Genomic DNA, 24,676 nt, shown 5'->3' on the forward strand with positions numbered 1-24,676 from the left:
TGGTGCGGGCGAGACCCACGCAGGAATAATGTTAGAGAGGAGTTCCTGAATAATTTGGCCAGGATGTCAACACTGCTTAAAAACCAAGGTATTATTCCCAGGTCTGTATGTAATCTAATTTAGAACTAGAGATTCCCTCTTGTACTTTGCCTAAGGCCTGCTCTAAGTCGCCTGGGAAGTTTCCTCAAGACCTATAGGCACCAGCATGCAGGCCCACAAGCTGCTGCTGAGTTTAAACCAACATCAGTGTCTTCCAGAGGGACCGCCCCCCCCCCCCCACCGCCGCAGGTCGCTTCTCTTTTTTGTCATAATTAGCACACACTGTTTCTCCCCTGACACACCACAGGCATAAATATGAGCTTTAGTATTCCCCTTGTGTAATGGTGTTTCTTATGATACTCCCTAAACACAGTAAGGAAACTACTAGCCTGGGAAATGTGAGAAGCCCTTTTCTTACCCTCCCAATCAGCCTGAGGGTTAGAGATTTAAGCATTTCCCTAATCACCTTGTTCTTTTTTTCAAGGAACTAGTTCATGCAATTGGTTGGTACATTGTAAGATGAGGATCAGTCACTTGATTTCCTTGTGGATGCTTTGCTGTTCCTCATTCCTTTGCCACCCACAATGCCCCTAAATAAATTGTGAGCCATTTGTCAGGGGAGGGATCACTCCAAGATTTTGTGGGGTCACCTCCTATGGTTGCACAGACTGTATATTGCCCAAATGCAGGGTGGGGGTGTCAACTGCATAGAATACAATGGGATGGCCATTCCTGAAGTGGGGCAGTGCACAATTTGCACAGTCGAGTATAACAGTAAATACATGGACCAGCTGTAGCATCATTCATAGCAGGGAGGATTCCCAAAACTTAAAGCATATATTCTGTTCAGGACAGAAGGGTAGATCAGTTTAGCATCTTTGTAATTAAATATTAGTGAAGGCTCTTGGGAGAATTTTTCCATTGGTTTCAGTATCTTTTGTTTTGTTTAGCTCAGGTTTACTATCAACTGTATAACCAATGAAATCTTCACTATAATTGGATGCCAAACTAATGGTTCACCTATAAAATGTGTATTACTTCATTTTTGGGTCATCCTCATTCTTGATGTTATTTCAATCCTACAAGGGCCTACTATGCATCAGGCTCTGTTCACACAGAGACATCAGTGAACAAGAAGGCAAATTCTGTTTCATGTTGCTACTCTTGTCTTGCTTTTTCTTTCTCATCTACTCTAATCTATGAGTTCTTGCTATACCATAACCACTTAAATCCTTTTTAGATCAAGACAGTGTAAAAAATAAGTGAATACTGTAAATATTCATGTACCTAACAATAAGGCACTAAAATATACGAAGCAAAACTGACACAACTGAAAAGAGAGATAGACAATTCAGCAATAATATTTGAAAACTTCAGTAATCCACTTCTAATAATAGCTAGAACAACTAGGCAGAAGATTAACATGGAAATAGAGGGTCTGAATTAACTGTAAGCCAGCTAGACCTGACACCTGTAGAACACTCCACCCACCACCAGCAGAATATACATTCAAATAAACATGGAACATTCTCCAGGATAGATCATATGCCACAGTTAAGCAAATCTCAATACATTTAAAAGGATTGAAATAAGGCAAAGTATATTCTTCAACTACAGTGGAGTGAAATCAGCAATCAATAACAGAAAGAAATTTGGGAAATGCACTATTATAAGGAATTAAACCACACATTTCTAAGTAACCAATGAGTCCAAGAAATCACAAGAGAAATTAGAAAATCCTTAGAGATGAATGAAAATAAAGCCATAACATACCAAAACTTATTAGCTGTTAACTAAAATAAGTAAATAACCACTCTTAGCATTTCTTATGGAAAAGGAAATGGCAACCCATGCCAGTATTCTTGCCTGGAGAATCCCAGGGACGGAGGAGCCTGGTAGGCTACGGGTCCATGGGGTTGCTAAGAGTCGGACACGACTGAGCACCTTCACTTTCACTTTTCACTTTCATGTATTGGAGAAGGAAATGGCAACCCACTTAGGTATTCTTGTCTGGAGAATCCCAGGGACAGAGGAGTTTAGTGGGCTGCTGTCTGTGGGGTCTCGCAGAGTAGGACATGACTGAAGCGACTTAGAAGCAGCAGCAGCAGCATTTCTTAATATCATTTTGCTGCTGCTGCTGCTGCTAAGTTGCTTCAGTCGTGTCCGACTCTGTGTGACCCCATAGACGGCAGCCCACCAGGCTCCCCCGACCCTGGGATTCTCCAGGCAAGAACACTGGAGTGGGTTGCCATTTCCTTCTCCAATGCATGAAAGTGAAAAGGGAAAGTGAAGTCGCTCAGTCGTGTCCGACTCTTAGCGACCCCATGGACTGCAGCCTACCAGGCTCCTCCGTCCATGGGATTTTCTAGGCAAAAGTACTGGAGTGGGGTGCCATTGCCTTCTCCGAATATCATTTTAGAGAATAAATTAAAAACTATTCTTTTATAGTTTCAAGTTCTAGGCAGAAAGCCTCAGTACTTGCCCATATTAGTGCTAAATTAATATTTGTTGAATGAATCAATCAGTTGCATTCTAGCGGCCGGAAGGTAAACTAAGGAATCAAGAGTATATCTCATGTTAGATTCCTACTTGACTAACCGTTTTCTTCTGACTTACTTTTTTGCATAAGACATTTACTTTTTAAAAGCTTTTATAAATTCTCATCCTCTTCACTCTTTCCCTTTCTTCCCCATTAGGTCTTCTGCATTACTCTGTGATTTAAACTTCCTACTCAAGTTCTTAGCACAGAAACTTTTTTTTGTTCTACTGTAAGCTAGGGATTGGACAACTGCCTGATTGTTAAATTCAGTCCACCACCTGCTTTTGTATGACTTGCATTAAGAATAGGTTTTACATTTTTAAATAGTTGAAAAAAAATCAAAAGAAGAATATCTTGTATTTCATGTGAAAATAATAAGAAATTCAAATTTCGATGTCTGTCAACAAAGCTTTATTGGAATGTAGCCACACCAATTTGTCCAGTGTTGTCTATGACTGTGTTCATGATACAATGGCAAAGTGGAGTAGCTGTGACAGAAAGCTTGTCACAAAGCCCCAAATATTTATTAGCCCATATTACTATTATTTTGTGTACTCCTGTTCCTAAGCTTTTGTATCAGCATATTCATGACTTGCTATGCCTTTCCCTCTTCCCATCATGACTAATCCTTATTCTCATTCCTCATTCTCATTCGAAAATCTTTCTCCTCAATCCTTACCTTATTATCACACCTGGTTACACACTTCTCTTCCCCAACTCTTGGCATTGTTTAATATAGGCCAACACAACTTGAGATTTTTATATTTAAAAATATGTCTTGAATATGTGTTTCCTACCCTCTCTATCTCATTGTGAAGACTCCAAGGTTCTTCTATGTCCTGTATTTCCCTCCACACACAGAGCAGTGCTCAAGTTTAGTTGTCAGACAGATCTGAGTTTGCATTTTGGTTCCACAACACCTTAGCTGAGCAAGTGATGTACATTTCTTGAATCTCTTCATTTGCTGAGGGTTATGGACCTAACAGAAGCAGAAGATATTAAGAAGAGGTGGCAAGAATACACAGAAGAACTGTACAAAAAAGATCTTCAGGACCCAGATAATCACGATGGTGTGATCACTCACCTAGAGCCAGACATCCTGGAATGTGAAGTCAAGTGGGCCTTAGAAAGCATCACTACGAACAAAGCTAGTGGAGGTGATGGAATTCCAGTTGAGCTATTCCAAATCCTGAAAGATGTTGCTGTGAAAGTGCTGCACTCAATATGCCAGCACATTTGGAAAACTCAGCAGTGGCCACAGGACTGGAAAAGGTCAGTTTTCATTCCAATCCCAAAGAAAGGCAATGCCAAAGAATGCTCAAACTACCGCACAATTGCACTCATCTCACATGCTAGTAAAATAATGCTCAAAATTCTCCAAGCCAGGCTTCAGCAATACGTGAACCGTGAACTTCCTGATGTTCAAGCTGGTTTTAGAAAAGGCAGAGGAACCAGAGATCAAATTGCCAACATCTGCTGGATCATGGAAAAAGCAAGGGTGTTCCAGAAAAACATCTATTTCTGCTTTATTGACTATGCCAAAGCCTTTGACTGTGTGGATCACAATAAACTGTGGAAAATTCTGAAAGAGATGGGAATACCAGACCACCTGACCTGCCTCTTGAGAAATCTGTATGCAGGTCAGGAAGCAACAGGTAGAACTGGACATGGAACAACAGACTGGTTCCAAATAGGAAAAGGAGTACGTCAAGGCTGTATATTGTCACCCTGTTTATTTAACTTATATGCAGAGTACATCATGAGAAACGCTGGATTGGAAGAAACACAAGCTGGAATCAAGATTGCCGGGAGAAATATCAATAACCTCAGATATGCAGATGACACCACCCTTATGGCAGAAAGTGAAGAGGAACTCAAAAGCCTCTTGATGAAAGTGAAAGTGGAGAGTGAAAAAGTTGGCTTAAAGCTCAACATTCAGAAAACGAAGATCATGGCATCCGGTCCCATCACTTCATGGGAAATAGATGGGGAAACGGTGGAAACAGTGTCAGATTTTATTTTTTTGGGCTCCAAAATCACTGCAGATGGTGACTGCAGCCATGAAATTAAAAGACGCTTACTCCTTGGAAGGAAAGTTATGACCAACTTAGATAGCATATTCAAAAGCAGAGACATTACTTTGCCAACAAAGGTCCATCTAGTCAAGGCTATGGTTTTTCCTGTGGTCATATATGGATGTGAGTTGGACCGTGAAGAAGGCTGAATGCCGAAGAATTAATGCCTTTGAACTGTGGTGTTGGAGAAGACTCTTGAGAGTCCCTTGGACTGCAAGAAGATCCAACCAGTCCATTCTGAAGGAGATCAGCCCTGGGATTTCTTTGGAGGGAATGATGCTAAAGCTGAAACTCCAGTACTTTGGCCACCTCATGTGAAGAGCTGACTCATTGGAAAAGACTCTGATGCTGGGAGGGATTGGGGGCAGGAGGAGAAGGGGACGACAGAGGATGAGATGGCTGGATGGCATCACCGACTCGATGGACGTGAGTCTGGGTGAACTCCGGGAGTTGGTGATGGACAGGGAGGCCTGGCATGCTGCGATTCATGGGGTCGCAAAGAGTCGGACACGACTGAGTGACTGATCTGATCTGATCTGATCTAGCTATGAATGTTGATGATTGTTGATGTTTCATACATCAGAGATGATGTATGAAAAGGTCCAAAACCCAGGAGGTGCTCCACAAGCAGTAGTAATTATCAGTGAATAATTTCTTTATTTGCAATAGCAAGACAATACCTTTGCCCTTAAGGAAACTCATAGTGATGTAGTGAGAATGAAAAGAAATAGTAAGTCAGTAGAAATGGCAATGCATTGTCCTGCCGGAGCCCTGAAAAAATTAACTGGAGATATTCAAGGCCTGAAATGAGATATTAGACCAGTGAGACTTTGTTTAAAATTTAACAAACCCTTCTTGGTTACTCATTGAGCTCAGTACTGCCTTGGACAGGTCTCAGGTGAAAAACAGAAGACTATATCGTGGAGATTTTTGTTCAAATTGGGGTTCAGTTCAGTCGCTCAGTCGTGTCCGACTCTGCGACCCCATGAACCACAGCACACCAGGCCTCCCTGTCCAATTGGGGTAGGGAAACAGACATGAGCTGTGTTCTTACTTGTCCATAATCTTTCTTTTCTCTCTTAGGATGGATGATTCAGAACCAGCAGTTCACATAAAAAGTATTGCACATGGAAAGTATTACTGCTATTCTGTGGGGAAATAAGCTTCTAAGTGCAGCAATATGAAATTAATAACTTTCTGTGTGGAAACTCTCTTGACAACACCTCGAGATAAAGCCAAAGAGTGCAATTTTTACAGCCTTGGATTATCTTTTCTGTCTGCTCGGCTGGCAGCAGGCATGGATCGGTGAGTCAGAAATTCAGAGTTTTCCCTTCACTGTACAGTTTGCCTGCCAACTGCAGACTTTCTACAGCGGTGACTCAATTTCTCAATTCCCCAGCTCACCCAGCCATTGAATCAACACACATCACCTCAGTTTACTTACAAAAGGCTTCTTTTTTTTTTTTTTGCCACACTGTGCTCCTTTTATGGGAGTTTAGTTCCAGGGATCAAATCTGGGTCCTCGGCAGTGAGAGCATTGAGTCCTAACCCCTGGATCTCCAGGGAGTTCCCAGTTTACTTACAAAGGGCTTTGGGGGAACTCAGAGGAAAAAAAAAAACAAACGTCTTAATGGTTAACACAAAACATCTTGGTTCAGGATATCAGAAAAAGAGTAGGAAAGGGAGATTGGAAGCTGAATATCAACTCTTTTTTTTTTTTTCTTTTGAGAGAAAATATTCCTGTGAGAAAACCCAGTATTTACCTTACGATAATATGTATGTCCACATGCAGGGAGTATATATTAATAGCTGTTGAAGGAGAAAGTAATTTAGGAAAGAAATAGATGAGAAGGACAGCAACTTCTTTTCCACAAAAGCCACAAAAGTGCTGCAGACACGCATGAAGATGGCAGCTGTTGCTCCAATAGCCATATGTTTCAGCACAGACATCTTCTTTTTTTATTCCTTCTTACATGTAAATTTAGAAAATCTGGGCAAAGAAGTCTGGATTTCTACTTTCCATTGATGAGATTTTTTTTAAATTTCAAATTAGACTTTTTCCCCCCCTTATATAAGACCACAAGGTAGGATTATGTTTGGATTGATTCACTGTACATCATTACATTTGAAAGTTGTTTTTCCAGATAAAAAAGAACATTTGTGGGACAGACTAAGGAGCAGACCACTTGGAAACACTCAGATTGGCATTTTGTTGGATTTGGTCACTCTCCCACAGTGAAAATTTGTGAGACCAGTGCTTGGAAATAGGAACTGACTTCTTGGAGTTTGGATACTGGCAAGAGGCGCAAGAGATGCAGGTTCAATCCCTGGGTTGGGAAGATCCCCTGCAGAAGAAGGGAATGGCAACCCACTCCAGTATTGTTGGCCTGGTAAATCCCATGGACAGAGGAGCCTGGTGGGCTACAGTCCATGGGAGTAGCAAGAGTCAGACACGACTGAGCACACAAACAACTCACACGTGCACATGCACACACACAGAATTGGAAGTGAGGAAAAGAAATATACATAATTTTTGTTGATTGTGACTGGCTCCTACATACAGAGACCTCAGGGTAGGCTCAAAACACACAGTTGTGGTTTAAAACATGTAGTTACCTAAATTTGAATATTGGAAGATAAAACAATAGTGATAGTAGTGCCAACTCTAGACTGCCAACTTGGAAAGGCAATCAAGAAGAAATAGGAATAACAACAAGCTTCAGAGATCAAGTATTTTTCTGTGTTGGCCATGTGGGTAGAAGCAATTCCAGATGGCTGGGTATGATAGAAACAGCAGACCTCAAATGCCTGTTCCAGGATCAATAACTATACTGTGCTAGATGCTATGGGAGATACCAAAATATTTCAAAGATAAATAGTGTCATCTTTACAAAGTTTATAATTTGATTGTATGATAATGGTTAAGAAAGCTAGCTTGATGAGTTTATAACCCAACTTTACCCCTTACCAGCTCTGTGTTCTTGTGTAAAATATCTAATGTCTTCAAGCATAACTCCCCCCATCTGTGAAACATCAATAACTGTATCTCCTATATGGCCCTTCCGCTGCCTCCTTTCCGTTCTTCCACAAGGCAAACCTCTCACTTTCCTCACCGTCTTTGCATTTATGTTCCTCCTGGAAAGCTCTTCACAAGTCTACATCTTTGAAGTTTTGCCTTTCATGACACCTCCTCAGAGAGCTTTGGTTCAGAAAACATCGTGTCTATATCCACAGAGGCTGTTAAAACACTAAAGGACTACATAAAAATAGCGGATGCTATTATGATCACTCAGGGGTCAAGAAGTTTTCCAGGATTTAGGGTCAGCAAACTTTTTCGATAAAGGGCCAGATAGTAAGTAATTTAGGATTTGCAGGCCATAATAAACAAACGGGAGCGGCTGTGTTCCAAATAAAACAATTTATGGACACAGAAAGGTGAATTTCACATGCTTTCCACAGTCATTGAACCGGATTTAGCCTCTGCCCTGTAGTCAACTGACCCCTAGTCTACGGAGGATGGCAGACAAGAAGGAAGTGGATAAGAACTGAGATACTGCAGCCAGATAGATACTAGGGGTCAGATGGCTGCTGTGGGAGACTGTCAATCTCCCTGGGCACCAACGACCTCTAAAATGGGGCTGTGGCCTCTGTCTGGGGTGTGTGAGGAGGGTTCAAAGTAGCACGCAGAGAAAGCTTGGTGCTTAGAACCAGGCACCCATCACCAGCGTCGCCCTCTCTGCGGTGACCTGCAACCTGTTTTGGAAGGAACCGACTCCGACGCCTCAGCCTCGGGGAGCGGAACGACGGGCGGAGCCCACAGTGGGCAGCTGCACCGCCGGGCGAGGCCGGGCCTGACGGGCCGGGCTGCGCGAGTCGGGGGCGGGGCGGCGGCGCAGCGTCGTCGTCGTTGTCCCCGCCTCCTCCCCAGGGGCCGCGTCTGAGCCTCAGCGGCGGCGGCGGCGCTCACTACCCGAGGAGAGCGGCTGGCCTGGTAGCGGCGGCGGCCACCGAGACCCACCCGAGGCGCGTCCCAGTCGGCCTCCCGACGCCCCCAGGCCGCAGCGCCCGCGCCCCTTCAGCTTGCTCGCTCGTCCTCCTTCCCTGCAGCCGGCTGCGCCATGGCGTTGGCGTTGGCGGCTCTGGCGGCGGTGGAGCCAGCCTGCGGCAACCGGTACCAGCAGGTGAGCAGCGCCCAAGTGCCCCCCCCCCTCCCCCGGCCCTCCCCGACCCCGGCCCGGCCCTGCCCGCTGGCCGCTTCAGGCCTCTTCTCCGGCCCCGCCTGTAGCCAACTCGACTCCGCGGCTTGCCAGGCCGCGCTGGGCCTGGGCCGGCCGGGCGGGCCCCGGGCTTGGATTCGAGGCGGCCGCGGGCCGGGACCGTCCCTCCGCGACGCGGGGCGGGAGTCGGACGGTGGAAAAACCTCCGCCCTGCAGTGTTTTCCGCATTTCCCACGGCGGGCGGGTCGCCGAGTCAGAACCCGACACCCTCCGGAGGCTTTGACCTGAGGGCATTCAGTTTGCCTTTTTCCACGTTGAATTTGATGTCACTGGAAAAGGGGGGGAAAAAAAAACCACCAAACCAAAAACGTGAAATGTAAAGGAAATTAGGTGGAGAGAAGATTAAAATCGCTGCTGCTGCTGCCGACAGCTCTCCGCAGTGAGATGCGATTACTCAGGGTTTCAGAGCCTAGTCTGCTCGTCAAAACCCATTCCCCTCGCTTGCATTTAAAGACAGAAGTCAAAATGATACGAGGGACAAGTCCCAGTTCGCAGTAGATTTGGGAAACGCGATGTTTAACTAGTGATGCCCCTAAAATGTCGAACTACGTAACGTTGCAGGCTGCAGGGCGTGTGCTCGGCCGTGTGTTTTCCAAGCTTGGAAATGACGTTTAAAGAAATTGAATAGCATAGCTGGGGAGAAAATGTATAGAGGATGGGTGGATTATTATCTCGGGTATAATTTCTTAATTGAAGCCCTAGGGAAAAAAGCTGCTTGTTTTACTCGCCTATCTGTAGCCTGATTTCCCTCGGAAATTCGAGGGAGACATTTTGCAGGGTTTTTAGAGGTATTTAACACATCGTAATTGTGGGAATTGATCCAGGTGGCTAACTGATGTTGACTGGAACCGCAGGTATCTGCGTGCAGTTTTTTCAGATGCTTTCAGTTTAATTTGCATATAAATGGAATTGTGCTTTTATGAAATTAAATGTCCTATCATAGATGATCTACAGTTTTATGTTTTATAAGTGAGGAAAACCAATATGATTAAAACATGTAGATTAATCCTGGTGGGGCCAGTTGCTGGGTTTTTTTTGCTATCATCAGCTCTGTGTTGTAATTTCCTCCCTCCTACAGCCTGACTCCTCATATGACTAATTTTAAGAATTTAGCTTTTTGGTTTCATAAGCACGCTCAAATTGTGGCAATGCAGTCTAGTCCTTAGTTCTCTCACAGCCTGGGCTACGTGCTTTTTTGTATGACCTTGGGCAAGGCCCTGGGTTCCTCTCTGCTTTAGTAAAATACAAATGACAGGTATCACTTAACTGTCACCGAGGTGTTCACAGATCACATGTATCGCATATTGTGATCTAGTTCATTCTTTTCATCCTGCCTAGGATAAAGCAAACAAGCAAAAAGCTGAGGCTTTTCTTTGTACTGCCATCTTCTTGAGCTATTAGGTAATGTTGACATACTGCTAGAAACAAAAAATGGTGAAGTATTAAAATTACGTATTTCTTGGTGTAGTGGTTAATAGCTTTAAATATGCAAAATTGAGGTATCTTAAGGACAGGCCATCTTTTTTACTTAAAAAAAAATCATTGTTTTGAAGAAATCTTCAAAAATAGAATGAAAAAAAGAACTGACATTCCTAGAAAATATGCAAAATACGAAAGCCAAAAAAAAAAAAACACCCCAAAACAAAACCAAAACCCCACACCAAAAACCTATCACCTATAGATAACCAAAGTTAATATTTTGTGTATCTTTGTGTACTTACAGCTGTGTAAATATACACAAGGGTAGATCAGTGTACGTGTCCAGATAAGGAAAGTTAATATTGATTGAGCATTTACTCTGTGCCAGTCATGGTACTAAGTACTTTACATCCATTATTTCACTTAATCCTCACAGAACCCCTTTGAGACAGTGTTTGATGTTGTATAGATGACGTTAAATGACGAAGTCAAGACTCTCTGGAGGCACGGTAACTTGCTCAAGGTCACCGCTTCTAAGTAGTGATTACAAGGGTAAATACACATTCAACTACTTAAACACAGGCTTATGGCCCAAATATAAGCATGTACATTAGCAGATATATACATATACATTTGTATTGTCTTATGCACCCATACATACGTACACAGGCACATCTTTGTACATACATGGCAGTTTTATGGGCCTCTGATGATACTTTCACACACTTTGTGCATATGTGTACATCTGTGTTTACATACCCACATGTTCCGAAACACATTTGCCTTCTCAAGTTTTCATGTGTATGTATTGAGCACCTGTGTGTAAAAAGGCAGACACTATAGCTGTATAATGAGATGGGTTCATATTTTAACATCTGCATAGCATGCAGTTGTATGGCTAGACCATAATTTAATCAGTTGCCTATTGTTGGTCTCTAAGGGTGTTTATAATTTTTTTCAATCACTAAAGTTTCTTTTACATCTTCAACTATTTCCTTAGTATAAATTTCTAGTGGGTGGAAATGCTTGGTCAGAGAATATACATATTTAAAAGGCTTTCGAATTATGGAATGTTGTTGAATTGTCTAGGCAGCCTGATAGCATGGTACTTTTTGGTTGTCACAAAGGGACCTCTGACTTCTATTTCATATGGTTAGTCAAATTGAGCTGGTCTTCTAATGAAGTAAATGTAGGAGAAAACTATGATTCATTCGTAATTGCAACCAGTGGTTTTGCCTTTATGGTCTTTTGATTGGTAGAGCAATATGTCCCTAATTGGAATTTAGCATCACCCCAGACTACACAGATAGTTGGGGCTCATAAATTTCCTGTGGCTTTATTTTTTTCTCTTTTTGCGATTTGAAACATGAGCTTGTGTGTCCATACCTTCTGAAGCGCTGTTTCAGGAAGCTCTAGGGAGGCCTAGTGTTGAAAACCTTGTTGTGTGCTGCCCTCTCTGAGGCCATTTACCCTGTTCATCCATTCCAAGCTACGTTTGCCTCACTGTAGTAGATCATGGGCTATGTCGTGCATCTTCCCAAATACTTACTTCCTGATATGTTTAGAGATATTTGGATTTAAAACCAGTGAAAGTAGGCAATGATGACACTGCTGTATCTGCTTAAAAACAGGCTGCAGAATGTTTGTTTTAGATGACTCCCTGCCTGCTAAATAAGTGAGTTGCTTGTGGCATCACTCATAAGTGTGTATTGTAGTCTGCTGGCGTTGTGGATCGGCTTTGGGTACGTTCTTTCAGTATTGTGAAGGAAGGTTTTGAGAAATGAGGGAAAGAATTTCATCTCGGGCAGGCCAAACATTTTGAGAAATGAGGGAAAGAATTCCATCTCGGGCAGGCCAAACATTTTGCATGTTCAAGTGTAAAATGACGTCATGATTCTGGAGGAAGGGGTGAATGGTGCCTCTGTGGCTCTTTTTTTAATTTTTATTTTGTTTAGTATACTCACGTTGTGCAGCCTTAATTTCACCACCATCCATTTCCAGAAAATCCTTACCCCCTTAAACAGTAACTGTCTTATTTCCCCCTCCCCAGCCCCCTGACAGCCACCATCCTGCTTTCTATCAGTGAATTTGATCACTCTGAGTACCTCATATAGGTGGAGTCATACAGTATTTATCCTTTTGTGACGGGCTTATATCACTTAGCATAATGTCCTCAAGGTCCATCCACATTGTGTCATGTGTCAGAATTTCATTTCATTTTAAAGCTAAATAATATCCATTGTATGTGTATACTATATTTTATTTCATCTGTCAATACATTTTAGCCATTGTGAATAATGCTGCTGTGAATAATGGGTAAATAAGTTTCAAAAGAGTCCAAGCTTTGAGTTCTTTTAGATATATACGCAGAAGTGGAATTGTTGGTTTACATGGTATTGCTTCCTTGGTAGCTCAGCTGGTAAAGAATCCACCTGCAATGCAGGATACCCCAATTTGTTCCCTGGTTCAGGAAGGTCCCCTGGAGAAGGGATAGGCTACCACTCCACTTTACTTGGACTTCCTTGGTGGCTCAGATGGTAAAGAATATGCCTGCGACGCGGGAGACCTGGGTTCGATCCCTGGGTTGGGAAGATCTGCTGGAGAAGGGAAAGGCTACCCTCTCCAGTATTCTGGCCTGGAGAATTCCATGGACTGTACAGTCCATGGGGTCACAAAGACCTGGACTTGACTGGGTGACTTTCACTTTCACTATGGTATTGCTATTTTTAATTATTTGAGAAACTGCCATACTGTTTTCCATAGCAATGCACTGTTTTATATTCCCACCAGCAATGCATAAGAATTCCAGTTTTGTCACATTCTCATCAACATGTATGCTTTCTGTTTGTGTTTTGTTTTTGTTTTTGATAAAGCCTGGGTGTGAAGTGGCATCTCATAATGATTTTGGTTTGCATGTCCCTAATGATTAGTGAAACTGAACATCTTTTATGTGCTTGTTGGCCATTGGTACATATTGGAGAGATGTGTATTCAGATCCTTTGCCAATTTTTGAATTGGGCAAATTCAAACATTCAAATTTTTTAATTGTTGGCTTTTTGTTACTGAGTTGTAGGCGTAATTTATTTCTTTATTAAAATTGTAATTGGTTTACAATGCTGTGTTAGTTTAAGGTGTATAGCATAGTGGTTTGGTATTTTCTCAGATTATAGTCCATTATAGGTTATTACAAGATAATGAGTATAATTCCCTGTATATGTATATTCTTGTTGCTTATTTATTTTACATATAGTAGTTTGTATCTATTAATCTCATACCCCTAGTTTGTACTTCCTTCCCTTTCCCCTTTGGTAACTACAAGTTTGTTTTCTAAATCTGTGAGTCTGTTCGTTTTGCATATACGTTCTTTTTTATTATTTTTCAGATTCCACATGTAAGTGATATACAATATTTGTCTTTATCTGACTGACTTCACTAAGCATATTATTCTCTAGGTTCACCTACTTGCTGCAGATGGCAGTATTTCATTCTTTTTTGTGGTGGAATAATATTCCATTGTGTGTATATATTAAGAAGGTGTGGGGGGTGTGTGTGTGTGTTTGTATCTCACATCTTCTTAACCCAATAGTTGATGAGCACTTGGGTTGCTTCTAGGAGTAATTTGTTAGTATTTATTTATATTGTCAACTTTTTACTTTGTAAAATTTCAAGCATACAAAAATTTAGTGTAATAAAACTTATGCACCCATCACTCAGCTTCAACAATCAACAAATAGTTAACTTTTTCATTTATACTGTCTATTATTTTGTAGCAAATTCTAGAAATCATGTCATTTCATCCATTAATATTTCTGTGTGTAACTCTAAAAGGCAATGGTATGATATTTTAAGCATATATTATCACATGAGGAAATACGTCATGAAAGCACTTTTGTATAATTTGTCATGAATGCAGAACCAGCATTTGTGAGCGACAGGAGCTGCAAATCTTCAACTCTCCGTTGTATCTAACTCTCAGTGAAGTACTCTAGGAAAATCTGGCATTGCCTAAACTGATGCCACCCATTGGTTTCCCTGCATATAACTTCAAATTACTTTATCCTGAACACTACCAATATTACATTACTCTACATTAAATTAGATTATAAAATAAGCCTACCATGAGAGTAATATTGTATTTTGCTAATTAAAAGAGGAAAGACTTAGAGAAATTCAAGTGCCATTCTCTGATTTACTTGTTCTTAGGGCTTTAAAATGATTACTTCAGGTTCTTAATAATTTATTCTTATATTATCTTTGAACAGTATAACTTTTTAGTGGAACCATATTTTTATAGTAATGGATAATGCTTATTTAGATAAAACAACTTTTAACACTTTAATTAGAGATTGATGCAAAGAATCAACTTGGTGATCTCATCCTTATTCTCGTTACTTTTGCCAATATACCAGGTAGTTGGTGAATATCATGTATTGAATCTGTTGAATTTTACACAGTCCAGTTGTAATTAATTGCTTCTCATGGCTGTGTAGATAGATGTATAGTGTATGTTGTCGCCTTCACCAACTGAGTGTTAACAGACTTCACTTTGCACGTCCTGCTATTACAATTAGACTCATTTTTTTTCCTGAATAGCACAATTTAAAGTTTTAGATACTAGCTCTCAGTATTGATCAAATTTAAGAACATTTCTAGTGAAATATTTTCTTACTGTATTATATATTTTCCCCTAGCAGTTTAGTATAATCTTTGACAGTTTTTCTTTTAAATTTGTGTATTGCAGTATTATCAGTTGGTAGTTAATCAGTGGCTTGAATGTGATTTGGAGGTCTTTCTGGAGATTGGATAGTTTATGAATAGAAACATAAAGGTTGATGGGACTTCCCTGGTGGTCCAGTGGTTGAGAATCTGCCTTTCAATTCCGGGGCGCGTGTTGGATCCTTGGTTGGGGAACTAAGATCCTACATGCTGTAGAGTAACTTAGCCTGCACACCGAAATTCCTGAGCCTGCAGGCTACAACTAGAGCCCTTAGCGACAATGAAAGATCTCTCCCGATGCAGCGAGGATACCTCTTCCTGCAGCTAAGACCTCATGCAGCCAAATAAATCAAGTACAAAGGTTTAAGGAGTGGTTTCTGTTTAATAACAATTTCATTTTATTTGTCATTCAGTACTTAAATGTGGCAGTAACGTTGAACATTTCTTGTTACAGAATAGCACACAGATACATTCTTCATATTCTAGAGTCAAATAGTAACTTGTAAAGGAAAGCTTGACTTCCCTCCCATTCTTTTCCCCAGAGGCCTGACTGCTTTGCACGTTTGGTGTGTGTTCTTTAGGCTTTTTTCCTTTCCTTAAAAAAAAATGTTAAAAGTATTAAAAAAAATAAACTTTACTTTTTGTAACATTTTTAGATTTTCAGAAACATTGAAGGTAGTATAGTTTCTGTATACACCAGACCCAGTTTTCCCACTAACATATTAGTATGGTACATTTGTTGACAATTAATGAACCAATTGGAGAAGGCAATGGCGCCCCACTCCAGCACTCTTGCCTGGAAAATCCCATGGATGGAGGAGCCTGGTAGGCTGCAGTCCATGGGGTCGCTAAGAGTCGGACACGACTGAGTGACTTCACTTTCCCTTTTCACTTTCCTGCATGGGAGAAAGAAATGGCAACCCACTCCAGTGTTCTTGCCTGGAGAATCCCAGGGACGGGGGAGCCTGGTGGGCTGCCGTCTATGGGGTCGCACAGAGTCAGACACGACTGAAGTGACTTAGCAGCAGCAGCAGCAGCAGCAGCAGCAGCAATGAACCAATATTGATATGTTATTATTAACTAAGTGAAAGTGAAAGTGAAGTTGCTCAGTCGTGTCCGACTCTTTGCAACCCCATGGACGGTAACCTACCAGTCTCCTTGGTCCATGGGATTTTCCAGGCAAGAATACTGGAGTGGGCTGCCATTTCCTTCTCCAATTATTAACTAAAGTCCATACTTTATTAAGATTTTCAATTTTTATCTATGTCTTTTTTTCTGTTTCAGGAGTCTGTACAGATTCCACATTACATTAGGTCGTCATATCTCCATAGACTTCTCTTGGTTGTGACAGTTTCTTAAGTTTTCTTTGTTTTTGATGACCTTGACATTTTTAAGAAGTATTAGTCAGTTATTTGTAGGCTGTCCTTTCTTTGGGATTTGTTAGATGCTTTTCTCATGATTAGATTTGGGGAGGAAGCCACACAGAGGTAATCTGCTGTTTTCATCACATCATATCAAGAATGCATACTGTCAACATACTATCATCAACTTATCACGGTTGATGTTGACCTTGATCACCTGGCTAAAGTAGTGTTTGTCAAATCTCTCTACATAAAATGACTCCACCTTCCCCCTCCCCTTTTGTACTGTGCGTTTTGGAAGGAAGTCACTCTGTTCACTATGTACAGCTTATACTTAAGGATTGGGGAGTTAAGTTCCATCACCTCATTGAGGGTAATGTGTCTACATTAAGTTATTTGGAATTTTTCTGCATGGGACATTTGTCTCTTCTTCATTACTTTATTTATTCATTGATACTGGTATGGGCTCATTAATGTTATTCTTTGAATTATAAGCCAGCACTATTTTGTTAGGTTGTTCTAGCTTTTGCCATTAGGATCTCCTTCAGTTGGTACTTGTATCCCTTTGACAGAGCTCCATCTTTGTGGTTTTTAAAGCACTTCTTAACTTTTTGGCACCAGACTTACCATGTATAGTTCCTGAGCCATCCTGGAATCAGCTGTTTCTTCAAAGAACCCTGGTTCCTTTTATTGGAGAATGATGTTAGAAACCACGGTCTGTGTTCATTGCACCTGAAGACTCCTGTTTTTTTTGTTTTCTTTCCTTCCTTTTCATCCTTCCTTTACTCTTAGTGACGAGCACAGTTTTCTGTATATAGTAACTATTCATTAAATACCTATTGAATGACTTCAATCCCTGAGAATGTATTATGGTATGTAATATTAATTACATTAATTAAGAGAATAAGATAGTGGATAAATGGCATCATTTTGAGATGGAAGTGATCATGTCTTCCAGAGACTTGCAGGAAACTTCTGAGAAGATGGAGCTTGAGCTTGGCCTTGAAGGACGGGTAAGAGGTAGGTGGGGAGACCAGGACTTGGGAGAAGGGGGTAGAGATGGACTTTCATGATTTGTTGTTTACCTGGGGAACTTGTTTCACTTGCTAGAAAAATCACCTATCACCTTTTCTGGTCAGGAATCGTCCTCTTCCTCTACCTGGAATGCTGCCTTCTTCCCAGTGCCCCTCTCAGTTTAGGTAGTCTGTCCTAAGGGGAGTTTGAGTTCCTCCCCTCTCTCTGTTTGGTTAGTTTCCCATGAATACTAGATTCCCCTTTCATGACACATTTTGTAACCACATTTTAAACCTTTTTTCTGTTTATTAGGTTGATACAAAAGTTAATTGTAATTTTGCATTGTTGGACTTTGCTGTTTGATATTGGAATACATTCTTAAATGTGATTGTTATAAATCATTTTAATGTACATTTTGCACTTTATATTTTTTTGCTAATGATACTGCTTGCTGTTTATTTTGTATTTATTTTAGACTAGGAAAATGATGTTAGACAAAATGCAAATTCAAGCTATTTTCTTATTTGAGTTCAAAATGAGTCATAAAGTATTGGAGACAACTCACAACATCAGCAACATATTTGACCCAGAAACTGATAATGAATGTGCAGTGCAGTGATAGTTCAAGAAGTTTTGCAAAGGAGATGAGAGCCTTGAATATGAGGAGCATAGTTTCCAGCCGTCGGAAGTTGACAACGACCATCTGAGAGCAAGCACTGAAACTGATCCTCTTTCAACTACACGAGAAGTTGCCGAAGAGCTCAGTGTTGACCATTATATGGTTGTTCAACGTTTGAAGCCAATTGGGAAGGTGAAAAAGCTAGATAAGTGGGTGCCTCATGAGCTGATTGCAAATAAAAAAATTGTCCTTTTGAAGTATTGTCTTCTCTTATTGTACACAACAACAGCAAACCATTTTGCTATCAGATTGTGACTTGTGACAAAAAGGGATTTTATGCAACCAATGATAAACAGCTCAGTGGTTGGACCTAGAAGAAGTTTCAAAGCATTTCCCAGAGTCAAACTTGTACCCCAAGAAGGTCATGGTCACTATTTGGTGGTCTGCTGCTGGTGTGATCCACTACAGCTTTCTAAATCCCAGCAAAATGATTACATCTGAGAAGTATGCTTAGCAAATCGATGAAATGCACCAAAGAGTACAATGCCTGCAACCAGCATTGGTCAACAGATGCTGGGCCCAGCAAGGGCCCAGTTTTACCGCATGACAATGCCTGACTGCATGTCACACAGCCAATGCTCCTAATGAATGAATTGGGCTATGAAATTTTGCCTCGTCTGCCATATTCACTTGACCTCTTGTCAGCTGACTACCACTTCTTCAAGCATCTTGACAACTTTTTTGCAGAGAAAATGCTTCTACAAACAGCAGGAGGTAGAAAATGCATTCTGAGAGTTTGTCAAATCCCAAAGCACAGATTTTTACGCTACATGAATAAACAAACTTATTTTTCGTTGACAAAAATGTGCTGATTATAATGGTTCCTATTTTGATTAATAAAGGTGTGTTTGAACTTAGTTATCAGTTCAGTTCAGTTGCTCATGTCCAACTCTTTGTGACCCCATGGACTGCAGCATGCCAGGCTTCCCTGTCCATCACCAACTCCCGGCTTGCTCAAACTCATGTCCATTGAGTTGGTGATGCCATCCAACCATCTCATCCTCTGTCATCCCCTTCTTCTCCTGCCTTCAGTCTTTCTCAGCATCAGGGTCTTTTCCAGTGAGTCAGTTCTTCACATCACGTGGCCAAAGTATTGGAGTTTTGGCTTCAGCATTAGTCCTTCCAGTGAATATTCAGGACTGATTTCCTTTAGGATTGACTGATTTGATCTCCTTGCAGTCCAAGGGACTCTCAAGAGTCTTCTCCAACACCACAGTTCAAAAGCATCAATTCTGCAGCGCTCAGCTTTCTTTATAGTCCAACTCTCACATCCATACGTGACTACTGGAAAAACCATAGCATTGATTAGATGGATCTTTGTTGGCAAAGTAATGTCTCTGCTTTTTAATATGCTGTCTAGGTTTGTCATAGTTATAATGACATATAACTATATAGAACTTAGTTACAATAATTTAAAATTCCTACAGTCCCAACCTGCAATTACGTTTGTGTGTATGTGCTCAGTTGTGTCTGATTCTTTGCGACCCCGTGGACTGTAGCACACCAGGCTCCCTTGTCCATAGGTTTTTCCAGGCAAGAATATAGCCCTGCAGTTACATTTGCACCAACCTAAATATTTTGTTTTCGTATCTTACATACAGTTCTTCTTACATATAGGTTAGAATCAGATATTACAGGCTTGTTACAAAAAACAGCAGTCTCCTGCTTACTTTTGCCTGTTTCTTAGCTCTTTCTTTTGCTGTTTTGTTATTATTTGTGAAGGTAAAAACCATAAGATATTACTTCTTCATTTCAGTTTTCAGCATTTTAAAAATTGACCACTAGGAGATTTAAGGGTTTAGCTCTGGTTTACCACAACTGCATATGCTCCCATTTCCTTTCTCTATATCTTTCTAGTATCAGTTCAGTTCAGTTCAGTCGCTCAGTCATGTCCGACCCTTTGCAACCCCATGAATCGAAGTACGCCAGGCCTCCCTGTCCATCACCAACTCCCGGAGTTCACTCAGACTCATGTCCATCGAGTCAGTGATGCCACCCAGCCATCTCATCCTCTGTCGTCCCCTTCTCCTCCTGCCCCCAATCCCTTGCAGCATCAGAGTCTTTTCCAATGAGTCAGCTCTTTGCATGAGGTGGCCAAAGTACTGGAGTTTCAGCTTTAACATAATTCCTTCCAAACTGCAGATGGTGACTGCAGCCATGAAATTAAAAGACGCTTACTCCTTGGAAGGAAAGTTATGACCAACCTAGATAGCATATTCAAAAGCAGAGACTTTACTTTGCCAACAAAGGTCCATCTTTCTAGTATAGTTATAGCCATATTGTAGTTAGATCAATATTCAGTATTTACAGTATTTACAGTAATTTATTTTTTTTAATTTTATTTTTATTTTTAAACTTTACAAAATTGTATTAGTTTTGCCAAATACCAAAATGAATCCGCCACAGGTATACATGTGTTCCCCATCCTGAACCCTCCTCCCTCCTCCCTCTCCATACCATCCCTCTGGGTCATCCCAGCGCACTAGCCCTAAGCATCCAGTATCGTGCATTTAAAATAATAATGTTCACAGCTGAGATATATTGTATGCTGTGATTAGTTTTACTTGCTTAACAGTACCTTATTTTCCCTAAAGTTAACCACAATTTTTTTTGTTTGCCTAATTTTCTGAGTATATATCATAAATTGCTTATGGCATGAATCATCCTCAGACTCTCACTTAATCTTAATTTTTTGATATATTCAAACACATCAGGTATTTTATTGATTTCATTGTTGGGTGGGGGATGTGTGGCTCCTTTTGGGTTGTTTTTGGCTGCATGTGGGTATTAGTTCCCCAGCTAGGGATCAGATCCAGGCCTGTGCGGTGGAAGCATGGAGTCTTAACTGCTGGATTGCAAGGGAAGCCCCTCTTTCCTGTTTTTTGACCTGTACTATAAGACTGCTTTCAGGGTCTGCGGTTGAGTTGTCATCCTAAGACTTCCTTTTCCAATTTTTAGAATCGAAGTCCCCTGCCTTGATTCACACTTTTTTTTTTTTCTTGATTTATTGTCTCATTTCTATAGAACACACCCTCTAGTACTTTTCTGAGAAAGAATGCATGAGTTAAACTTTTTTGTTGTTGTTGAGACTTTGAACATCTAAGACTTTTTTTTTTAGTCTGTACCCTTACTTGATTTCTAGGCTTTTAGGTTGAAAATAGTTTCCTTTAGAATTTTGAAGCCATTTGTTCCATTGCCTTCTGGGTTCCACTATTAGGAAGACTGAAGCCAGTTGTGACATCTGATTCTTTAAATGTGACCTACTTTCTGTTTTTCTGGAAGCCTTTAGGAACTTCTTTTGTTCCCAGTGTTGTTAAATTTCACTGTGTACCTTGGTATAGATCTGTTTACGTCTGACGTGCCAGGCACTCAGTGAGCCCTTCCTTTTGGTCTAAAAGCTGATGTCCTTCAGTTCTGGGAAATTTTAAAAAGTATTTGGTTGACTTTTTTTTCTCTGCTTTTTTTCTCCCCCTTTCTCTCTTTGGATCTTGACTCTTTTATACTGATTCTTAAAATTTTTTTAATCTCATATTTTTTACTTTTTTCTCAGCTTTCTATGGGATAGTCTCAATTTTATAACTCTTAGATAAAATTTTAATATTTTTTTAAAATTTTCAAAACTCTTTAATTGCCCCTTCCCCCCCCTTTTTTTAAATTTAATTTTATTTTTAAACTTTACATAATTGTATTAGTTTCGCCAAATATCAAAATGAATCCGCCACAGGTATACCTGTGTTCCCCATCCTGAACCCTCCTCCCTCCCCATTCCATCCCTCTGGGTCGTCCCAGTGCACCAGCCCCAAGCATCCAGTATCATGCATCGAACCTGGACTGGCGACTTGTTTCATACATGATATTTTACATGTTTCAATGCCATTCTCCCAAATCTTCCCACCCTCTCCCTCTCTCACAGAGTCCATAAGACTGTTCTATACATCAGTGTCTCTTTTGCTGTCTCGTACACAGGGTTATTGTTACCATCTTTCTAAATTCCATATATATGCGTTAGTATACTGTATTGGTGTTTTTCTTTCTGGCTTGCTTCACTCTGTATAATAGGCTCCAGTTTCATCCACCTCATTAGAACTGATTCAAATGTATTCTTTTTAATGGCTGAGTAATACTCCATTGTGTATATGTACCACAGCTTTCTTATCCATTCATCTGCTGATGGACATCTAGATTGCTTCCATGTCCTGGCTATTATAAACAGTGCTGCGATGAACATTGGGGTACACGTGTCTCTTTCCCTTCTGGTTTCCTCGGTGTGTATGCCCAGCAGTGGGATTGCTGGATCATAAGGCAGTTCTATTTCCAGTTTTTTAAGGAATCTCCACACTGTTCTCCATAGTGGCTGTACTAGTTTGCATTCCCACCAACAGTGCAAGAGGGTTCCCTTTTCTCCACACCCTCTCCAGCATTTATTGCTTGTAGACTTTTGGATCGCAGCCATTCTGACTGGTGTGAAATGGTACCTCATAGTGGTTTTGATTTGCATTTCTCTGATAATGAGTGATGTTCCCCCCTTTTTTTTTTAGTAGCAGGAAATGGCAGCTCACTCCAGTATTCTTGCCTGGAGAATCCCATGGACAGAGAAGCCTGCCGGGCCACAGCCCATGGGATCACAAAGAGTCGGACACGACAGTGTCTGAGGACAGAGAATGGAGTTCAACATATAGTAGATGCTCAGTAAATGTTAGAATCTTTCCTTTAGTAGCACACTGTCCATGTTTTATGGTTTTAATTTTTTTCTCGTTTCTCTGAAATTATTGAAATGTTTTTCTTTTTAAAGTTTATGCTTTTCTGCATAGTTCTTTCATCTGTGTTGCGTTTATTCTCCTTGCTTTGGTCTTTTATGATCTTTGAGTTAGAAGTAGGTGATCTTTGCCTGCTTGGTTAAAAGTACACAGTTGGTAGAGCAGTTTGGAAGCTCACTATGGGTGATGGAGCTTCTTGACAGGCCTTATTACCTTTTAATCTAACTAGATTGTTTCTTTGAGTGACAGTGTTTTTCTCTCTTCTGTCTGTCCCCAGAGCTTAGGCCTGGCTGCTACTATTCTAAGAGCTGATTGGCAGAGGTAGACTAGGAGATCTCAAGGTTTAGTAACTAAGTCTCTCACTTAATCACTCCTTTCCGACAATCCACTCTTTATCCAAATCTCTGGTGTCTCCGGTCCAGACTTCTACTGCCTCACACTCTCCAGAGAGTAAACCTCCAGTCTCTTAATGGGGATTCTGGGAGCTGTGTGTTTAACTGGGTCTCCAACTTCTCTTTCTGCTTTTAAATCTCATTTTCACTCTTACTTTCTCTGGTACCTGCTGCCACCAGTTCTTAAGCCTTGAGAGGGTACAGTGCAAGAGAGGTTGCTTTCCTGCTTTCTGGTTTAGGATTCAGGTTTCTTGGGTCTGCTGTGTAAGTTCTCACCTATCCTGCTTCTAACTTGCAGGATTTTATTGCTGCTTCCTCTCCTGTTAGTAAAGTTTTGTTAAATTTGAGGCAAAAAAGAAATTAAAAAATGACTAACATTTACATTTGAGAGGGTTTTGGAAGGGATAAAGGGGCTTCTTTGGTGGCTCAGATGGTAAAGAACCTGCCTGCAGTGCAGGAGATGCAGGTTTGATCCCTGGGTCGGGAAGATCCCCTGGAGGAAGAAATAGCAACCCACTTCAGTATTCTTGCCTGGAGAATCCAGTGGACAGAAGAGCCTGGCGAGCTACAATCCATGGGGTTGCAGAGTTAGACATGACTGAGCGACTAACACTTGTGCTTTTTTTGAAGGGATAAGAGACAGATCTGTGTGTTCAATTTTTAACTGGAACCTTATGGTTGTAATTACTTGTTTTGATTATCTTTTCTATGATAAGTTTTTGATTTAATGAGGTCAAAAGCATCAGTCATGGCCTGATAAAGTCTTTGAGTGATGTTGATTATAAAATGCAAGCAGTTACACACTTGCATAGTAGAACATTCTGTGGTGAGGTAAAAGGAAAGATATGGAATGCTTAATGCATTTCCCTCTTGGTTCTCATTGTTCTTCCAAGAGAAGGGAAACTCCAGACGAGGCCTAAATTACAGCAAACTCTTTTCCCATCCATAATCTCTGCCCCATTGTGCTCTACTCTAAGCGTCATCATCTGATAGTAAGCAAGCATAACTGAGAGAACTCTGGTAGCTCATGAGGCCAGCAGAGCCAGGAAGGCTGCAGTTAGCATGAGTCTCTGGATTCTGAACATGTCTGTCACTTTCAGGGTTTGTGTATTTGACTATACTCTTTAATTTAGACTCCATTTTAATTTAATTCCATTTTTTGATATACCAATTGGTTGTTTTTAGAACAGAAGACTTTCTAGGAATTACAGTGTGATCAATTACCAATTTTCCTTCATATGTACCACAAACGTTTATTGAATACCTAGTTGTACCCAATACACTATGCTAAATATTTTATTTCCAAAGATTGGAGAGGTTATTTCTCCTTTGTTTCTTATTTTTGTTGCATGCATGGTAGGTTGCTTCAGTCATGTATGACTCTTTGTGACCCTATGGACCATAACCT

The 24,676-nt window shown here is 40.8% G+C and overlaps 1 protein-coding gene across 1 annotated transcript in view; it reads left to right on the plus strand.

Moving 5' to 3' along the window:
* The first annotated feature begins 8,537 nt into the window (after positions 1 to 8,537).
* The window catches only part of NDFIP1 (Nedd4 family interacting protein 1), a 52,916-nt gene continuing 36,777 nt past the window's right edge, over positions 8,538 to 24,676 (plus strand). Inside the window, exon 1 of the mRNA XM_055556301.1 lies at positions 8,538 to 8,834. Within this exon, the coding sequence (XP_055412276.1) occupies positions 8,772 to 8,834 (63 nt within the window). The 5' untranslated portion in view covers positions 8,538 to 8,771. The remainder of the gene's footprint in view (positions 8,835 to 24,676) is intronic.

Source organism: Bubalus kerabau, chromosome 1 (assembly GCF_029407905.1).
Source record: "Bubalus kerabau isolate K-KA32 ecotype Philippines breed swamp buffalo chromosome 1, PCC_UOA_SB_1v2, whole genome shotgun sequence".
Classification (NCBI taxonomy): domain Eukaryota; kingdom Metazoa; phylum Chordata; class Mammalia; order Artiodactyla; family Bovidae; genus Bubalus; species Bubalus kerabau.